Genomic DNA, 21,174 nt, shown 5'->3' on the forward strand with positions numbered 1-21,174 from the left:
GCGATCTTTGCTTTGCCCATGCTGCTGTGCTAAGGATCTAGGGGTTTCCTCAGTGTTTGACTGCAGTACCATGCGTGTATTATGCTCCCCCTACCTGTCTCCTCCTGTGCCTCGTCTCCACCTTCATCCGACTCCTTCCTCTCCTCTGATTCAGGTTTCTCTGTGCCCTGTTTCTATACTTTCTGATTTTGGTGACTGTGTCTTTAAAGACATACTTTTATTTCAAAATTGTGTGTGCATGCGTGCGTGCATGCGTGTGTGTGTGTGTGTGTGCGCGTGTGTGTGTGTGTGTGCGTGCGTGTGTGCGTGTGTGTGCGGGTGTGCACATTTCAGTGTAGGTACTCTGAAACCAGAAGACGGTGCCTGGTTCCCTGGAGCTGCTGAGTTCCCGGCAGTTGTGTGCTACCCAGTGTGAATTCTGGGAACTGACCTGGGGTTCTGTGCCAGAGCAGTACATGCTCTTAACTGCTGAGCCATCTCTTCAGCCCCGTGACTTTACTTTTTGAAAGTAATTACATCTGTCTTAAGTACTTTTCTGGTTTGTTCCACGCTGTGGTCCCACACGTGGCCAGGACTCCCCATGCCTGCCCAGTCTTTCCATTTCATCCTGCAGCGGCATCAGTCTCTTTCTCTTTGTCTTTTGGCTTATTTTGTCACATTGTTATGAGGTTTTTATCCTCCATCTTTCCTGGCTAAAACATCAGTTTACTCTCTTATTTTTATGTATAAACACAGCCTGGAAACGGGGATGTGTGGCGGGAGAAGGGGCCCCAGGAGGTGACTGTTGGTAGATTGGCTCCTCCGTGCTGACTACTGCCACAGTTCCCTTCTCAGCCACAGCGTCCAGAGCTGTCTCCCTTGATTGGATTGTAACCTAGGTGTCACAGGAGTTTCCTGTGTCTCTAGTGCTAAGGTGGCTGAGACTTCCAGTCTTGGATCTGGCTTCTCCTACCCAAGGTGGTGGCTCTTCTCTCTGCTGTGCCTGCTGGTATCCAGCAGCACCCTGGGTGGCAGTCCTGGCCAGCCTCCAGCCCAGTCCAGCCTCCAGCCAGTCCAGCCTCCAGCCTAGTCCAGCCTCCAGCCTCCAGCCTCCAGCCCAGTCCAGCCTCCAGCCTCCCGCAGAGCCCAGCCTGTCAGCTTTTCTCAGGGACTGCTTTGTTCTGTTCTTGTGGTTTCTTCAGAATTTAGAGGGCCAGGAAAGAGTACCTTAAGTCAAAAGTAAAGTTTTAACTGGATTTAGGAATAATTAGGAATGTATTGTGGTTTTGTTAATAGAGATTTTATTTCTATTCTTGATTTTGGTACTCAGCCTTTTCATCATACCGTATACGGGCCATTCTGTTAAAGTAGCAGCTTTTCTGCTTTGTATAGAAGTGTGAAAGTCAAGGTATTAGTTCTTTGTTGCCACCACATGGGTACTAGGAATGGAACTTCAGTTGTCAGCGCTGGTACAAGCACTGAGCCAGTGAACTACCTTGCTGACACCAGAACACTAGTCCTTAAGCAGAACCAAGTTTAAAGTCAGATAAACATCACTACCATTCCCCTTATAATCAGATCCTTTGTTTTTCTAGAGGCTTACAATTAACCTCTGCCTGAGGAGCAGAGAGAGCCACCTCCCGCCTCCAGTTCCGCGCTCTCTCCAGCCTCACCGGGCCTGGTGTGCTGTGCTGCGGGCTCTGAGGTGCACTGGAGGCCTACCACGCTTCCCTTCTCAAAATAGACCAACTCTTTAATTACTGCTTTAATTATATTTTAGGAGCATTTCAAAGGATTATTATCTTCCTTGTCATACCTGGCTCACTTCCTGGAATGAAACTCAAAATAGTATCTGATCCCACTGTTGTGTAACACACTGAGTCATGGTTTCTCGTTGGAGCTGTGACCCTGCCATTTCATTTCCTGCCTCAGTCCTTTGTAGGCATGCACAGCTGCCCTCTGGGTATTCCCTTAGGCCTCTGCACTGATATCATCTGCCTTGCCAAGGCTGTGTAGCTTGAGAATTTATAGTGCTGTAAAATATTGATGGGTTAAACTGTTCTAATTAAATAATTTTTTAGTAGGAAACATTTGATAGCCAGCCTTATACCATGTGGATTTATGTTACTGTTTGAAAGTTTCAGGAGTGATATGGGTAGTTAGTCTTCTCTGTGTCGTTTGGATTCCAGTTTGTTTCTTAAAAGTTACAATGTTATATTTGTTGTATTCCCTTTAGAAAATTTAATTTAATTTTAAATGTCAGATTTAAAAGTATTTTTGTTATTGATTCTACAATTCATGATCACAATAGGAAAGCATTAGTACTTGTACCACCTGACTTTAGGTCCTGTGTCTGAGGCCAGCCTCTTCACTCTTCCTCTAAGCCAGGCTCCTGGTCAGACTGTCCTGTATCTGGCTAATCTGCCCAGTCTGTCACACTGTTTCTTACATGGTGTGGTTGGGGGCTGTACTCACTAAGCAACATTACGCCACATCTGTCCGGTATTATGTAAGATGGTTTGGCTGTACAGACAGGTTACCTTAGGCTGAGATCAGGGCCAGCACCGCATTGCCCATAACTCCAGCTACAGGGGGCTCAGACACCTCTGGCTTCTGCAGGTAACTGTACTCATGTGCCCATACCTACACACAAACATAATAAAAATAAAATTAAAAAAATTATATGCACATACAAACTTCTCTGCCAAAAAAATGAGAAAGAAAGAAAAGTATTCACTAGTGTAAAGTTTATAAATTATGATAGGACCAATTTCATTGTGAGTTTAATGCAGTGACTCCTTCCTAGAAATTGTATGAAAGAGAATTTTTTCTGCAGGCTGGGAAAGAGACATAAGGTTGACTCCTTCATACCAAACAGAATAAACTTGTAAAGGCCTCATTGTCACCCCTCCCCCACCTCCTGCACAGGCTCATTTCTTGGCCTCTTCTAAAGTCTACGCAGCTCCTGAAGGTCACTGAGTCCAACATTTCTGTGTGTAGGAATCGGCCACACTTGCTTTGCTGTCCATCTGAAAGGGCTTGGGAGGAAGGATTGTTACAGAGGCCATGCTTCCTGTGTACTGTATGAGAACTGAGTAAGGGGAGACTTGTGCTTGAAGGACAGGACACTTGTCACTGTCACTGTCTTCAGCCAGGAACAGGTTAATAGTACACGTGTACCTAATGCTTTTCACCTGAGGAAAAGGAAAAAGTGAAGACCAGGGCAAGTTAAACTGAGCAGTTCCCTGGGTCACCTGCTATTCTTGCCGCCTAATGAGGGTGCTGGGGTCAGACGCAGGGCCTCAGGAAGAGCAGTGTGTGCTCTTGACTGCGGAATCCCCTCTCCAGCCACCACACAATGATCAAATCCACCCCATTCCCTTTCTCCCAACTCCTCCCCCAGCCCCTCTCTTTCCCGCTCTACTTCTGTGCAGGACCACCTACTGGAGCAGCCTCTCAGTGGCTATTTCCCTGGGGAAATCTGACCCTCCCTCCCCAGCAGCCATCAATTGGTGGATGTGGGACTTCACGAGATTCTCTGTGCTGGGATTTTGGCTAGATCTTGTAGAGTTCATGTGTGCAGTGGCCCTGTCATGTCCAGCAAATGTTTTGCTGCAGACATCCATGACCTCTGGCTTGTACAGTCTCCCTAACACTTCTTCCACAATAATTCCTTAGCTTTGGGGTAGGATATAGATGTTCTCTTTTGAGTCTTATTCTCTACACATTGACCAATTGTGGGTCTATCTATTAATAGTCATCTACTGCAAAAAGAAGTGCCTCTGAAGAAGGCTGAGAGATGTACTGACTTTTGGGTATAAAGATAAGAATGTGAGGGGCAATTTATTATTATGTCCATTTAGCAAAATAACATTATTAGCTTCTATCATATGGCCTATAAGTTCTACTCTATGGCCTATAAGCTTCTAACCTATGGCCTATACTAGCCAGCTATAAGTTTTGGGTCCGGTTAGCAGTGCGGAGTGGGCTTTATCCAATCAGAGAGTGATCATTTGCTGCAACAACATATGTGCCACTATTGCACCAGTGGGCATGTCTTGCTTGGCAAGTTGTTATTGGAACTCACAAATTCAGTCCTGAGTAAGATTGTTGATAGTAGGTTTGCATTAGAATACCCAGGACTTTGGGTACAGATTTCAAGGGAAGGGGGATAGTTAGAAAATAGGTGGTAGTATGGGGGAAGGGGGAATAATGGAATTGGAAGAGTTAAATGGGTGGGGGGTAGGAAGAGTAGGGGAGGGATAATGCAAGTACCTTTGAAAATGCCATATGGAAGTCCGCTACTGTAGAAGCTTCTAGAAATACTTTCTTGTAGGTTCTGTGAATGCTGCCTCTTTCCATGTCTACTTCTGGCCAGGATCCCAGAGCCAGAGAGGGCTGTGGATGGAACCTTTGTGCCACCCTTCCTTGGTGGTGGTACCTGGCTTATATCCTCTGTGGTCAGTTGCACTGTGTGTTTCTTTGAGCAGATGCCATGTCTCAAGATGACATCCTGAGCATCAAGTCCATAAAGGGTCAGGAGTTCCAAAATGCTGCACAAATTATTTCACTTGAAATTGTAGAACTAAACACCTTGTATAAGACTTGAGGTTCTCAGATTATGACGTTATAGGATTCAATAAAATAATCTTGAAGGTAATTCAGGAAATGCGATGGTTCAAAGTGTTCCCCATTCATACGTGGACTGTCTACAATTGTCACACAAAGGTTCTAGAGAATATTGGGAATGAAACTTGTGTTTTATTGAAGACGCTAGAGACATAAGTCTGCATATGACACCCTGCTTTAGAATATGTTCTGAATGAACCATGTGGACTGCTGTGGCGTTGAGTGAAGGATAAACTCTGTCTGTTTCAGCTAACCTCCCTGTGCCCACTATCGCAGCCATAGATGGACTTGCCCTAGGAGGTGGTCTGGAGCTGGCTTTAGCATGTGACATTCGAGTAGCAGGTGAGAATCTATCCTGTCAACCTAAGTTTTAAATGGAGCTTGGGATAAAGAAGTATAAAACAGTGTTACTTGCATGAGAATCAATGAATTTGGAGATTTGCATGTTTGTTGAAGTAAACCTGACTCAGAAAGACATTCAGTTTTATATATAGAATCTAGACAAAACAAAAAGACATGAAAAGGAGATTTTGGGATGAGGAGTGGCAGTATTGGTGTGGGACGAAGAACAGTGAGGGAGAAGCAAATGCCCAAATACATTATGGATACTGTGAGTCTTAGAATGAAGTCTATTATTTTGCACAATGAAGCCTGGGTTCTGGGAGGATAAGCCCTGGGTTTGATCCCTAGTGCACATACATGGTGCATATCCCTCAGGCCCAAATAATTTTGCTCTGCCTCCTCTTCAGTAGAACATTTTTAAAAACTGCCTGTGGAGCCTGCTGTTGGCAACTCTTACTTGGGAAGGCTGTCTGTTTTCAAGCCTACCATTGGAAAGGCCTCCTTAGGAAGCTCTTTTGCCATTCTTTGTTCAGTTTTAGTGAAAAGAGACACCTGAATTTGATTCAGACATCTGAGTTGGGATCCCAGGGCTTCTCTTTAGCAGACTAACTTCCTCCCATTTAAAATAGAGCTCGTGACTCCAGCTGTGTGGCTCTGACTGTGGAGTCAGTGGTCCAGCACTTAGTGACTTTATTCCAGTAGTGACAGCTTCATCCCCTTAAAGTCCCCCCTTTCACGTGATTCTAAGCATATGCTGAGGGAATTGTGAAAAGAGTTGCTGCTAGCTGCTTGCTGGGTGCTGACCAGGGGCCCTTGATGTGATTCACTCCCTCTCCTGCCTAGAACCCCTGTGGGATTTTGTGGAGGAAGCAGGAGCAGAGGGAGTGAGGGGGTTCTGGTCTGAGCCCAGGCAGTGGTACCACAGCCCATGCTTCTGTCTTGCTCCTTGCACGGGTGTGCATCTGGCCCTGAGTTTTGTCCTGGGCAGCAGAGGGTCAGCACAGTTCCGCCCTGCTTCATGCTGCCACTACTGTGTGGCTACCTGGTAGGAGCTGAAGCCATGGCATTTAGTTTGCCTTTTCCTGCCTTCATGTGGCCACACACATCTTGGGGCATCAGGTTGGGGTGTGAGTGCTTTTGCTTTCCCCATGTTATTCTGGGTCCCCATGTTCATGTGGTGATTTTTACCTGATTCTTTCCTGGTACTGGGGTCAGGTGGGTTTTCAGTTGAGAAGCCAGGGCACGCTGAGCCTGTTCAGCAAGGCAGCAGACTGTGGGAGATAGCCCAAGGCAGTCAGGCTGTCAGAAAGTAAACTGGCGCTTGGCTTTGACTGTTTATATCTAACTGCAGATGGGGTTGTTTGGTGTGGGGACTGTCGGGGCAGTCAAGGAATCTATGCTTCCCTTGATCCCAAATCATTACCAGGATTAAGGCCTTCATGAGCTGGCAACATCAGATCCAAAGATGGAATTTTCACTCTGAGCTTTGACCACTGGGATCTAGCTCACTGCTAAGCAAATTTGAACAAAAAATGTCATGTGTTCATCTAGGGTTTGTGTTGGGGATGGAGGGTAATTTTGAATGATTAGTGTTTTCATAACAAAAAAAACCTTTGAAGTAATTTCTTATAAATTGGTGGTGGTGGCTCACACCTTCAATCCCAACACTTAAGAGGCAGAGACAGACTGATCTCTGTGAATTTGAGGCCAGACTGGTCTATAGAGTGAGTTCTAGGGCAGGCTCCAAAGCTACACAGGGGAACCCTGTCTCTAAAAGCCAAAAAACAAACAACAACAAAATTTGTGGTATCAATTTAATCAGTGAACAGTGTTTTCAGAAAATCTTATTTTGCTTTTTTGTCATATTGCAAAGCAATGACATGCCTGTCACTTAATTCTCTTTATTTTCTTTTTCTTTTTTTTTTTTAGCTTCCTCTGCAAAAATGGGCCTGGTTGAAACAAAGTTGGCAATTATTCCTGGTGGAGGTATGAGTTGTTCGTGCCTGTCTCTTGGTATCCTTGGTTTGTTCCCAGATGCAGGGGGCAGTGGGGTAAAAGGCAGATGCTGTGCGGCTGTGCATCCAGCAGAGTCTCCGCTCAGCATCTGTGTGGCCTGTGTGGACTGTGGTCTGGGGGTTGGCCCGCACTCGCTTGCTCTCTGTGGCATCGTGTGGTCTATCGGTGTATCGCTGCTTGGATGGTCTCCTTACAGAATCACAGCTGGCTTGAAACTTCTCTGTGTGCATTTGAACATGTGTACCCTCAGCTCAGAGTGTCTTGTACACAGCTAAACCCTGCGTATGGGAGGAGGATCTGCTCAGCTTTGTGCCGCTGTGACAAAACGCCAGAGGTGAACAGTTTGTAGGGAGGAAGGGTTGGTTTGGACTCAAAGTTTTAGTGGGTTCCGTTCTTCTGAACGTTGTTCAGCTGATTCAGCCTGTGTGGGAGCTAAGCACTGTGGCCCGGCATGTGGCCAAAACTCACTTCATGGTGTGTGTGTGAGAGAGAGAGAGAGACAGAGAGAGAGACAGAGAGACAGAGACAGAGAGAGAGAGAGAAAGGGGGCCGTGGAGTACCCTTTTGGTACCCCAGTGACCTATCCTATCCTCTTTCTAGGTGGCCCCTCTTCCTACCCCCTCTTGTAGTGCCTCTCTGGGGGCCAAGCTTCCTTGGGTGTTTTGGAATATTTTGCATTTAAACTACCCTAGTTCTGCGTGTGCATAGCAGGACAACAGCCTGTGTTGGAGGGAGCTGCACAGGGTGGAGATGTGTGTCTGTTCTCGGCTTGAAGCACTGTATCTGTTCTCTCCCTGTATCTGGATGTTGTGATTCAGAGAATTGGTAGGCATTCCCATTTTATGATGTCCTTCCTCAAGGAAGGGGTCGTTTAAGGACGGCGCATTACACTATAGTACCCTCCTTTGGTAATTTTCAGTAGAAGGACAATTTGTTAGTATACGAGTGATGTTACTCTCATTCAGATGTGTTTATATCAGTAGGTCCTCTGCCTTCTTAAGCCTACCTGCAGAGTCTCCATGTGTGTGAGGTCTGGGGATGGGGAGGTTGAGGTCTGCCCAGATCAGTGCACTGGAGCCTGTCCATCCCTGAGAGCAGTATTCCTGTGGCCAGCGTGTGTGCCTGCTTACATGTGCCTGTTCTACATGCTCACCTTTGTCACGTGAATAAGGAAGACAGCAAGAGAAGGAGTCTGTCTGTGAGGAGCTGTCAGATAATACACGAAATATAACCGAGTTAAGAAAGTGTGATCTGGTGTTTCTGACTTGTCTTTTCATGGTGCCTGGAGCATGCTTGTGAGAGTGCTGCCACTGAGCTGTATCCCAGCCTTAAGCTTCTTGAGTAAGGATTGGCTGGAAATCAGGATATAACTAATCCTAGAAGGCTAGTGTTTGACTACTGTGTGCCCCCAACAAGTGTGTCAAACTAGAACCTGTAAATATGACCTCATTTGGAAAAGGGATCATCACATAGGAGTAAAAAGGTCTTGAGATGAAATCACAGGTATCTAAGTGAACTCTAAATCCAGTGACACGAAGTCCTTTCAAGAAGACAGTGGAAGTCCCACGAAGAGTTAACATCTGTAAGTCAAGTGTGACGGCTCCAGAAGCTGAGGACCAGAGCAGAGAATTGATTGTTCCCAACACTGAGCAGCACTGTCCACCCTTTCCCTTGTTCTCATGCCCTTTTCCCTCCTTCCTCCCTCTCCTCTCTCTTGCCTTTTCTTGTCACAGGTCTTGTTGTGTGTCTTGACTTAAGTCTTGTCTTTCAGCGAGCTCTCATTTGGTAACCCTGACAGACTGGTATAGACAGAAGTTTCTGTCCCACTTGGTCCCACAGCTGTTCAATCCCAAAGAAACATGTAGTAATTATAAACTGTCCTATTGCTCAGACTTATTACTGACTAGCTCTTACACCTTAAATTCACCTATAATTCTTGTCTATGTTTAGCCACGTGGCTTAGTACCTTTCCTCAGTAAGGCATTATCATCTTGATTCCTTTTCCTCTAATTGGTGACTATCTCTCTGCTTTTCCTCTTCCCAGAATTCTCCTAATCTGGTCACCCTGCCTATACTTCCTGCCTGGCGATGGCCAACCAGTGTTTTTATTAAACCAATAAGAGTGACAAATCTTTACAGTGTTCAAGAGCATTGTCCCACAGCGAGCTGGCCTTAAACTAGCAACAGCCTGCCTGCCTCAGCTTCCCAAGTGCTGGTTACAGGTGTGAGCCACCAAGGCCAGCTGAACTTGATGTGTATTTTATATTCTATTTCCGAACTGTGAGAGAACACCTTTCTGTTGTTTAGCATTCAGTTTGTGGTAATTTATCACAGCAGTCTTAGGAGACTGGCAGTGGCCCCCAGTAATGTGAGAATACATTCAGCCAGTAGCCTCTAGGGCATGGTCTGAGGCACTATAAACACAGACAGGAAGTGTGCCCTCGCTCCCTTGGTTGGTGGTCGGAGTTCGGTTCACAGCTACCATCACCCTCAGAGGATCGGGGTTCTCCACCCTTATTGTGAGTTTTTTCCCCAAATAAATAATACTTGTTATCTTTTATTCTGGGCTCTTGTGGACCTTCTTAATTATCCCTACGCAGTAACGTGTAAGGAACGTGTCTGACGGGTTAGTAGCTGGAAAACGGCATTGGCAGTGGGGGAGGCTGGTTTGGGTATTGACTATGTCTTGAACTTGAAACGCTTTGTGAGCACAGTATGAGATGCAGTGGTCGTGTGAGAATAACTGTTTGCTGACTGTAGCCAGACCAACAGTTCAGAACCAGGGAGATAGAGAATGACACCTGTCACCTTCTCACACACTGCCTGCGCTTAGCTGGAGACTGAGACATTAGACTTTCTCTAATACACTAAGTTCTTTGGGGTGCCTGTCACAGTGGACCATTGATCAGAATCTGCTTTTGTAGATTTCATTGAATTTGGACTGTTTTCTCAAGAAGAGAATTAGTTTTCTAACTTTTTTTTTTTTTTGCAAGGTGGGAGTTGGTTTTTTGAGACAGGGTTTCTCTGTGTAGTTCTGGCTGCCCTGGAACTCACTCTGTAGACCAGGCTGGCCTCAAATTCAAGAGATTTACCTGCCTCTGCTTCCTGAGTGCTGGGATTTAAAGGTGTGCACCACCTTTAAAACCGGCTAGTTTTCTAACTTTTACTGCATACATTCATAATAAACATTGGAGTGGAGTGCGTTGGCATTCCCTGCATTCCCTATTCTCCTTGTCTGCTGGAGGTCTGCTATGTTATTTTGTAAATGTTGGAGTGCTCTGGCCTTCCCTAGTCGCTTAGTCTGCTGGAGGTCTGCTATGTTATTTTGTAACTGAGTCTGAGGGTTGTAGTTCAGCAGCTCCTCACCTGTGAAGCTTTCAGTTCATGACTCACTTCCCAGCCCGCTAGCCGGTGTGGTTTCACATTGAATGGACTTTGGTTTCTTCTCGACTCACCAAGACGGTGTGTGGCACATGTGCATTGCTATTTTGGTTCTTAAAATAAGCACTTTCTGTTTTAAGTCGCAGAATAGGCCATTTCAAATGAAGTTTGTCTTACTTAAAGGGGCGAGTTTGAAAGCTTGTGAAGGAATTCTCTTCTGCCGTCCTACTGGCTCTTGTTTCTCCTCTCCCCTTTCTTTTCTCATGGAGAACGTCACTGGGGGAAAACTGGTTTAAAAACATCCTGTGGTCTGAGAGATGGTTCAGCCTGTAAAAGCCCTTGCTCTGCAAGACTGACTCATGAATTGGATCCCCGGATACCAGATAGATGGAGAGAACCAACTTCTGCCCTTCCTCACCCATCACGGTGCATGCACACATACACTGATAGATAAAATACATTATCAAAAGTTCTGCTTCTAAGTTGGTGAATTTTGCTACACTTGAGAGGTACTAAGGTACCTGCTTTATGTGGCCATTCTGTTAGCTGTTAAAGTATCTACATTTACTTTTTTTCTTCTTAGTGGCTAAAGGTTTCCCTGACCTCCACAGAAAGTGTACCCAGTTGGGCAGAGTCTCCCAGAAAGACCTGGCTACAGTGTCTTTTCCAGACAAGCTGAAAGAGACTGAAGGGAAGGTCCATGTGTGGGAGGCTGGGGGTATCACTGTGGGAAAAGTGAATGTCTCATTTTCTTTTTTAATGTTTGGAGGAAGTAAATGTCTTTGAGCAAAGCATGTGAAGCGTGTCTTGTAGAGAGAGCGTCTTTGTAGGTGGGGCGATGTGCTGCCCTCAGGTCCTGCAGGCCCATGGTTCTCTGTTGACCAACACTTGGAAATTTGTTCAAGTGAAGCTCTGCTTCCCATTTGGATTTTTGTATATTGGGTGGGGTCAGGAGAATTAGCTTCTGCTCTTGCCACCACTTCTTCACACTTGCCCTTCAGTGAAAGCACACTGGCATACATGGCCGATCACGCTGGCGTTTGGATTTCTGTGAGTTTGAGCTTGAGCCTGAATAGCAGTATGAGTATTTCTCACATTTTATATGTTGAAATACGGAGCGGCAGGCTGTGTCCCGCCACCCAGCTAGCTTTACCCGAAATAATTACATGGAAACTGTATTCTTTTAAACACTGCCTGACCCATTAGTTTCATTTTCTTATTGGCTAGCTTTTACATGTTGATCTAACCCATTTCTATTAATCTGTGTAGCCCACGAGCTGGCTTACCAGGAATGATCTTAACCTGCGTCTGTCTGGAGTGGGAGAACCATGGCGACTCCCTGACTCAGCTTCTTTCTCCCAGCATTCCGTTCTGTTTACTCCGCCTACCTAAGGGTTGGCCAATCAAATGGGTCTAGGCAGTTTCTTTATTAATAAGAAATCACTCCCACATCATTTATAAATCAGTAAGAGGGTCAACTAGAAAAGGATGTTTTGGAGAGACTACAATATTCCTAATGAACCACTCCTATCATGTAATTTAGATTAGAATTCTCAAGTGTAGTTTTTATTCTGATTATTGTTTAGTGTTAAATCACTGTTAAAAGTATATAGTTTAATGGAAGGTGTAAAGGAAGTGCATGCATGCTAAAGTAAGTTGAGTCCAATGCAATCCTGAGGTAGAGCACACTGTTAGTACCCACACTGGCCCTTCAGGAAGTCTGAAAGGTGCAGAGCTGCTCATCTGTGCCCTCCGGACATCTGACCCTCTCTTCCTCCTTCCAGCCTTTCAGAGAGCATCTGGGATTGCTGTCCATGCTGTAGGGGAGCATTGGTGACCAGCCATGCTGGTTTCACTGTCACCTGCTGGACTGTGGCTTTATTCTTGTGTTGCCAGCTTCCTCACCAACGCTCTTTCTGGTCCAGGATCAGGACCAGATACAGAATTCTCTATTATGTAGTGGTATAGGCGGGATCTTGGTGACCTTGGCAGTGCCTGACAAGAATCTTAGAGGATCTCTCAGTTGAGGTTTATGTGGTGTTTACTCCTGAGAAAGTTGAACGTGTTCAGCTTTGCACAGTGACGATGGACTCTTTCTAAGGTGTCTGTGTGTCTTAGGGTTTCTGTTGCAGTGCTAAAGACTGTATCCAAAAGCAACTTAGGGAGGAAAGAGTTTAGGTCTGTCATAGGGAAGTCAGGACAGGAACCTAGAGGCAGATACTGAAGTAGGAACCATGGAAGAGGGATGCTTACTGCTTGCTCTCTGTGGTTTACTCAGCCTGCTTTTCTATATATAATACCCAGGACTACCATAAAGGTGACACCACAAACAGTGGGCTGGACCCCCCCCCCCCCCCCCCACACACACACATCAGTCAAGAAAATGCACTGTTGGCTTACCCACAGGCCAATCTGGTGGGGGAACTTTTTCTCATTTGAGGCTCTCTTCCCAGATAACTCTGTCTTATCTTATTTTCGTTGTTGTTGTTGTTATTTTCCCCCAAGACAGGCAAGGTTTCTATGTGTAGCCTTGGACATCCTGGAACTTGCCCTGTCAACCAGGCAGGCCTTGAATTCAGGGATTCCCCCTACCTCTGAGTGTACCACCCCCACAACTCTATGTTAGGTTGATGTAAAAGTCACCAGCACACTCACCAGGCCTTTCTTTGTGAGACTGACACTTTCCCTTAGAAACTGCACATATTTATGCTCTATGATATGGGTGATCTGATGTCTGCATACATGTTGTATAACCAAGTAGAGCTTACATTTACATCACCTTGCTGCCCTCCCTTTCCCCTTGTCCCCTAACCTTCTTCGCCATGACAGCAGTCTATCCCCCTGACAATTTTAAGGGTTTATGCGTTATTAATAAATTTTATTGTCAGTGCCTACAACAGGTCTCTAGTATCTTGCTGGCCCAGAACTTACTGTGTAGCTTGTGCTAGCTTCAGACTCCTGATCTCAGCCTCCCCAGTGCTGGGGCTGAAAGGCAAGCTGCCACAGCTGGCTCATCTCACAGTCTGGTTTCAGTTGCATTTCTGCATGCTTGGGTTTAGGTTGAAAAGCCTTGCTCCAGGTTCTGAAAGGTGATGCCATGCCACGTGCTTTCTCCCGTGACAGTGGTGGACCAGTCTACCTTTGAGAGTTGTTGTTTGGCATTCTCTTAGCACACTGATGGGTGTGAGGCTGTACTGTAGTACTCAGACTCCACAGATGCAGAAAAAGAGCCACTCCCAGTTCTGTTCTTTCTGCTGTCCAGGATGAGCGAGCGCTGGGGCCTCTGGGTAGCTGTGTACTTGGCACATTTTCCAGGAACTCAATGTTAAGGCGTGTCTGTGAGGTAATGACTGACATTTAAATCCTGTGAGTGTCCTGATTTTGGAAGCTCTGTTTATAACCTTTGTTGAAATTCCCCTAGAATTTACATCAGAATCTGAGCTTATCTTAGAGCATCCTCAGCTGTGAGTCATCTTCATTCTGGGAGGCTTGATTTTCATAAATAGCAAGAGATCTGTTTGTGCCAAAGCCAATGGATAAGGTCATTCAGGAAGGAGAGCTGTGTAGCACAAAAGTAAGACCCAAGAGGCTTAGTAATAGCAGACCTTTCCCGTGCTGTGATGTGTGGGTGAAAAGTCTCTGCACCCTGATAAGCCTCTCCACTGATGCAGCAATTCAGATTGGACCAAATCAAACCGAATTAGAAAAAGCCCAGGTGTAATGGGTAAAATGTTCCTGGTTGATTTTTCCAGCCCCCAGAGAGGAGATGGAAAAGAGATACTGAAAAACCACATGTCTGTTCTCTGGGGACAGTTTAAATACTCTGTGAGAATGTTCTTGAGCATCTCTGGGGGAGGGATCATCATTTGGCAGGCTTTCTGAAAAGCAGCAAGGTTTGGAGAGAGATGGGAGATGGGGCATAGGGTGGAGCTTCCACCAGAACATTCCAGACTCTTTGGGTATATGGATGCCAGGGGCTGGGGTGAAGCTTCCACCAGAACCTCAGGCAGCCTTGCAGGCCTTTCCTATGCTGCAGAGGGTGGGTTTTCAACCCTTTAACTCTCAGTTAGGGTTTTTATTGCTGTGAAGAGACACCATGACTATTTCATTGAGGGGCTTGCTTACAGTTTCAGAGGTTCAGTCTATTATCATCATGGTGGGGAGCATGGCAGCATGCAGGCAGATGTGGTGCTGGAGAGGTAGCTGAGAGTCCTACATCTTAGAGGCAGTGGGAAGTTGACTGCCTCATTGGGCGGTATCCTGAGCAGAAGAAACCTCAAAGCCTACCCCACAGTGACACTTCCTTCAACAAGGCCATACCACTCCAGTAAAGCCACACCCCCTAATAGTGCCACTACCTGAGATTATGGGGGCCAGCGACATTCAGACTACAACACCCCCACAGGCCTTTCCCATGTGGCTAAGAGCAGGCAGTGTTGCAGGTCTAGTGCTGGTGTGCTGTGTGCATGCACCTTTCTGAAGACTCTAGTAGAGAGCCCTCGGCTTGCTTAGTCAGCTTACTTTCTGTAGTGCCTCCAGGGTTGCTTCCCCAGTTCAATCTGTACTGGGACTGGGTGGGGGCGTGGGAGGTGGGAGGAGACTGTTTGCTGACTTCCTGCTGTGCTCACGGCTGCTGTGGAAGAAACACCCCTTCTGTGGGATGCCTCTCGTTGCTTTGGAATGCCTCTTCTGAGATCAGGTAGGAGAGAGAACACATGTGCCCACACGTCTAACTACCTTATTGTGATAAAATTTGCAACCAAACATAAACAAAGAAATTTAAAACCAGCAGTCCTGAGTTTTGTGAAAATAGTTGGTCACTCCCATGAGGCCTCCTGAAGAGTTGGTTGGTAGTAGCTGACAAGCCAATATGGCCCCCGGCCTCGTTCCCTTAATTCACTCCTGCCCTGCTCCCCACGTGCTAGAGATATCTGTTTACCTCACTCACAGCTCCTAGGTCCTGCCTTGTAAACGGTGGCTCTAGCCGTGAAGGACAAGCTACAGAGTCACCATGAACCTTCTTTTCTAGCTCAGGGACCCTTGGCCAGCAGCCTCCTCACTGAGAGGGTCCCACAGGACTTAGATTTAAGGCCTCACAGGTCTGAAGAGGGAATTTTTAGACAAGGACAGCACCCAGGAAGAAAGGTTAAGGTGGGAGAGTGCTTGAAGCCACAGCAGGAACCACTAAAGGATGAGGTCACTGAGGGATTTGTCATGGCATAAGGACTTCAGTTGTCAGCCAATGAGAAGGGGTCCCACAGCAGGTGAGTCAGCAGTTGTGTGTACTGAAAGTGGAGATCTGTAGGCCAGGGTTAGAAGCTGTAATCCAGAGCCAGTGGCCTAGTTAGATGTGGCATGGCCTTGGACTGGGGTGGTTTTGCTGAACTAGGACTGTGGTCAGATTCTGGGAGTATTTTAAAGACAAGTCTAGGAAAATGCCTGGCAGGTTGGATGGAAATATAATCAGGAGAGGTGTGTGGAGAACAAGCCAGGGGTTATGAAAAAGAAATTGCCTTCCCCTGAGATGTAGAATATCAGCAAAAAATACTGTTCTGGATATTATTGTTTGGTTAAAAATGATTATTAAATATGTAAATGATGTCTTACTCAAGTGTGGTTGGTTGCACAAATACCAAGGATAGGATGACGGTTTGGCCTGGGAATAAAAATATGGGGTTTGTTGGTTTTCCGACTGATCCTGAGCCCAGAAATAGACACCCTCCTTCCCCAGGATGGTGAGCTTGGTAACAGCTTGTCAGAGTCCCACACCGTATTTACAGGGGCATCAATACGCAGGCTGTAGCAGGAGGCTGTAGAGGATCAAGAGGTTTTGTACCCTGGGTTCTCCCAGAGCACATGCCTGGATTGTTGGAGTAACTCATTGAGAACTACCCTGGCCTCCTAGAGGAAGAGAGCATGTGTGTTTCAGGCCTTGTCAGGGGAAGAAAGTGGGCCGGACTTAGAGTTGGCCGTGTGCTCCTCTCAGCCTTAGGTGCTGAGGTAGCCATCATATGAGACCTGAAGTTTGGGTCTTTTAGTGCATTGTGGACACAGTTAAAACTCACTGTAATGTAGAAGAGTTTCAGAAAATGAAGGAAAAATGCGAAGAATCAGTATCTCTTACCCGAAGTGGTGGCTTGGGATTGTGTAAGATCCCAATTTCCTGATTGTGGAGTATTTACACAGACTCATCTGAAAATCTGACATCCGAGATGCCCCCAAATCTCAATGTCTGGTGTTTGCTCACCAAAGAGCAGGGCTTACTTAGAGTGCCTTCCGCTTATACTCCCAAACAGAAATGTTGGGACTGAGAAAACTCCAGCAAGCCTGTTGTGTACTGAGATGCAGAACGTAGCTGCAGGAGGAGAGAGTCTGTGTGATAAATAGATAGGTCTGCAGACAGCAACTCAGTCAGATTAGCACAGGAAAATAAGATAGAATTACGACAGTGACTCACAGTGGGACTGAAAGGGTTAATGTTTATGCTTCCAAAAGTTCTATAAGAAGAAATGAGAAACCTAAGCCATCATAACTGAGAACTGAGCAGCTGAGGGAGAGCAGACAGCAGTAACGCAGGTCTACAATTAAAGAGCCCAAGGGACGGGCCCCAGTGAGGTCCACCACAGGAGCGTGTGCAGACACAGCAGCCATACTGCTGGAAGTGTAAATAAATTTTTGTAAGTAGGAGGCATCTGGGACATGCTTATAAGGAAGCAGTGATTAGAGTGGCCGGTTCCTTATCAGAAACTAGTCAGGCACCTATGGAGACACTGAAGGGCAAAAGAGGAGCTCTCCTCCAGGGCACCACACCCAGAGAGCAGGGCTGGGCCAGACCCCGTGGTCAGATCCATTATCTCAGCACTCAGGATACTAAGGAGGGAAATTGCTAGAAGTTCCAGGCTAGGTCTTGATACCCTCACCCCCTTTCCCCAAAAGAACGAAGATGAAGTGAGGTAATTAACAGATGAGAAGAATGAGCAGAATTTGTATCTCAATCTTAAGTGTGTTACTGAAGTTCTGTGGTGGCTGACGGTTGTGGGGGAGCCTTCATGGGTGTAGTTTAGTTTTGATTAAATTGACAGCTGTGTGCAAAAATAAAGAATTTTGATTTAAACTTGAAAATCTATGCAAAAGTGGGCTCAGATTTTATCCCAGGCTTTTTCAGACCCAGGCCAGTTGGCCTTGGTGAGTTCCCGATAGAACATCCCCATTGTCTCAGTGTGTGGATGCACCCCTCGTGGTCCTGAGTTCCTTGCTCGTGCTCTCTCTCCTTCTGCTCCTGATTTGGACCTTGAGATTTCTGTCCGGTGCTCCCGTGTGGGTCTCTGTCTCTGTCTTGCTGAACATAGCAGACAATGAGGACTACTGAGAACTCAAGAACAATGGCACTGGGTTTCTGATCCTACTGCACGCACTGGCTTTGTGGGAGCCTAGGCAGTTTGGATGCTCACCTTACTAGACCTGGATGGAGGTGGGTGGTCCTTGGACTTCCCACAGGGCAGGGAACCCTGATTGTTCTTTGGGCTGACGAGGGAAGGGGACTTGATTGGGGGAGGGGGAGGGAAATGGGAGGCGGTGGTGGGGAAGAGACAGAAATCTGTAATAAATAAATAAATTAATTTAAAAAAATTGGCTCAGAATAGAACATAGCTGTGTATATGGAGTTTTGAAATCCCCGGAAGTTACATACTTGATTCCCAGTGTTGGAGACCCTGGGACTTGGCCCCAGGAGCTAATAGAAATTCTTGAGTGTATGAACTGCACTCCAGTAAGACAGAGTGCGAGTGCTGTTAGTGTCTACTCTTGTAGACACTATTTTTTCCTTTTTGTATTCAACACCTAGTAACTTGCTGCCTTTAAAAGCAGGTTAATTGGGCCAGCAAGATGGCTCAGAGGGTAAAAGCACTTGCTGCAAAAGCCTGACTCCCTGAGTTCAATCCCAGGAACCCATATTAAAGGTGGACAAAGAGAACCAATCCACCAAGTTATCCTGTGGCCCCCACACACTCACATGTGTGTCTGCAATTATGAATCGCACACCCAATAACAGCAAACATTCGGTGAGCAGCCTGTTCCATTTTTCTTGTCCAGCAGCCTTATTTGCGTACTCACACAACACAGCGTCTGTGTATCAGGTTAAATGGTCTTGATATTGTGAAATATGGTAGAAAGCAGTAGTCAGATAAAATACTTTTATTAGAGACCATTAGTAAAATAAGGTATAAAGGGAGACTGTAGTCATTTCCCAGCTGCTCAGACCTGAATAATCACACAGATACTATATTAATCACAACACTGTTTGGCCAATAGCTTAGGTGTATTCCTAGCTAGCTCTTACATCTTAAATGAATCCTTTTCTATTCATCTGTGTATCACTATGAGGTTGTGGCCTACTGGTAAGGTAAGGTTCCAGTGTTTTTCTCTTTCCGCAGCTACATGGTGTCTCCTTGACTCTGCCTACTCTCTTTCTATATCTCTTCTAGCCTGGCTATATTCTGCCCTGCCATAGGCCAAAGCAGCTTCTTTATTAACCAATGCTTATAAAGCATATTCATAGCATACGGGGGGGGGGATATCCCACATTATCTCCCCTTTTCTGTCTAAATAAAAAGGAAGTTTTTAAATTTAACATAGTAAAATTACATATAACAAAGTAGGTATCAAACAAGAATTACAGTTAGAATATTTGTGAGTTTCTAATTTATCTTTTATCATAACTATAACTCTCTGTCTTCAGCTCCATCAAAGATTCCAGAAGGATATATTACCTAAATAAACAGGAATTGCATTGTAAGCAACTTGCAAAGTTCTAGAAATGACAGAGACATCTTGCTGCTGAAAGTCACCCAGAGTTCTTCTGTAATGTTGAGGCCTCCATCTTCAGCCTACAGGCCCATAGTATCTGGCAGACTTTTCCATGAAGCAGGAAATTTGAAAGACAGTTCCACCTATGTTGGCAGTTTGTCAGTCACTTTCTTCTCTGTCCAGCAGAATGTCTGACAGTTTCCTCTGTGAAGCAGGAAACCTGAAGAATTGTCTCACCTTCTTTAGGCAATTTCAGCAATGTGTGTGTGTGTCTGTCTGTCTGTCCGTCCTCAGACAGTCCAGGCAAGAGCAGTTTCTTGCCCAAATGGCATTAGTTCTACCTGCAGCCACCCTGCCTCAGTGCCTTCTGTGTTAGGCAAGTGAGCTCATCTCCCAACCTTAGGTAACGGGTCTTGTGATTCGCTAGGGTCTCCAATGTGGAAACGGCGTGAGCCGAGCAAACTTAGCTCCATGATGTTTTGGTGTGTCAATGAGCATTTCATCTGAGAATTGATGATGAGCGCTCTGATTTGGAATAGGGGGAGTGGGAGTGCATTGCTTTCATTCATAAATTCAGCACATACACCGCAGCTCCGCAGTCACATGATTAACTGTCTGCTGACTCCCCATCTACCTGTGGCTGACATCGAGCCCACAGGGTGATGAGAAGGAAATCCTTGCTCCTTGGTGTGCTGTTGCTGCCTAATTGGTGCTTGCTGCAGTTTTTCTTCTTTATAAAGACCTTTACCAATGTTACCAAGTTATAATTAAGGTACACCAAAGCATACACAGCCATGAAACCTCACCACCACGGGGGTAGTGAACATTGAACATGTCCTTGTCCTCTCAGTGTTCTCATGCAGCCACTGGCTTACTTACCGATCCTATAAAGTAGTGCTCCCATTCTCTCTCTTTGGGTGGTGCTAGGGGTTGAACTCAGCCTTGAGTGCTCCTTCCCTCTCTCCCTCTCTCCCCCCTCACTCCCTCCCTCGCTTCTTCTTTTTTCTTTCTGTTTCTTTTCCTGCTTGCCTGCCTTCCTTCCTTCCTTCCTTCCTTCCTTCCTTCCTTCCTTCCTTCTCTCTCTTTCTTAAAAGGATCAGTTTACTTTGCTTTTGAGTTCTTTTTCAGATTTGTTTTTTTTTGTGTGTGGGTGTGCATGTGTGGTGGAGGACAGAGTGTTGGACCCCTGTAGCTGAGATTGTCGGCAGTTGTAAATTGCTAGGTATGGGTGGTGGGAACTAGAACTTTGGAAGAGCAACTAGTGTTCTAACAGCTGAGCGTCTCTCCAGACCTGCTTTTGAGTTAGTGCTGAATTTTCTTGTCACTGAATGTCACGGGTACAAATTCTTTTTGTAAATGATGTTTTATTTATTTGCACATGGGCCACAGCGCTCAAGTGGAGGTCAGAGAGAGTGGGCTCTCTCCTTGACTGCCCTTGTAGACCTAGGTACAGGTCTTTTATGCATATGCGTCTTGCAGATGGTTTCTCCACTTAGCAGTGACTTCCACGTTCTTAGCATCATGGTTTACAGACTGGAAGATGTTATACTGACCAAGCCCATGTGTCTGCTTTTCTGTGTTCTAGCTCCTGTCTAGGAGGTCTCTAACCGACTGAGGTCATGGCTCGTTTCCTGTGTTTTGCTTAGGGTGTTGATTGATCTGGTTTACATAAGGTGCACATATGCTTGTCCCCGCATCACACATTGAAAGGGTTCTCTCTTCTCAGACTTTACATCCTAAGGTATCTATGTCTCCATGAATTAGGACAGACTGGCATTCTGTCTTACGAATGGTTTTGCCTAGTTTGGTGCCAGTGCCACATGGTGAATCTTGAAATCACCTAAATTCATTTTTCTACCTTTTCTTCTGCCAGTTGTCTTGTTGAATCTTGGTTCTTTGTGTTTCCATGTAAATTTTAGAATCAGTGTCAGTTTTTATAAGTCCCTCAAGCTGTGTGTCTTTTTTTTTTTTGAAAGGTGGCGCTCATTCTTTTTGAGGCAGCTAGGCAGTGCTGGGGATTAA

The 21,174-nt window shown here is 45.8% G+C and overlaps 1 protein-coding gene across 4 annotated transcripts in view; it reads left to right on the forward strand.

Annotated features, from left to right (window-relative positions):
* LOC121444487 (methylglutaconyl-CoA hydratase, mitochondrial) overlaps nt 1–21,174 on the forward strand; it is a 95,733-nt gene that overhangs the window by 32,325 nt on the left and 42,234 nt on the right. For 2 of the 4 annotated variants that reach the window (XM_041646297.1, XM_041646294.1), the window contains 2 exons: nt 4,858–4,950; nt 6,880–6,936. The exons of 1 other annotated variant lie outside the window; for it this stretch is intronic. In XM_041646297.1, coding sequence (XP_041502231.1) covers nt 4,858–4,950; nt 6,880–6,936 — 150 coding nt within the window. The remainder of the gene's footprint in view (nt 1–4,857; nt 4,951–6,879; nt 6,937–21,174) is intronic. One more of the 4 variants, XM_041646295.1, reaches the window with a different exon arrangement.

Source organism: Microtus oregoni, unplaced genomic scaffold, assembly GCF_018167655.1.
Source record: "Microtus oregoni isolate MIOR12 unplaced genomic scaffold, Mior012 000128F_ref0000496, whole genome shotgun sequence".
Lineage (NCBI taxonomy): Eukaryota > Metazoa > Chordata > Mammalia > Rodentia > Cricetidae > Microtus > Microtus oregoni.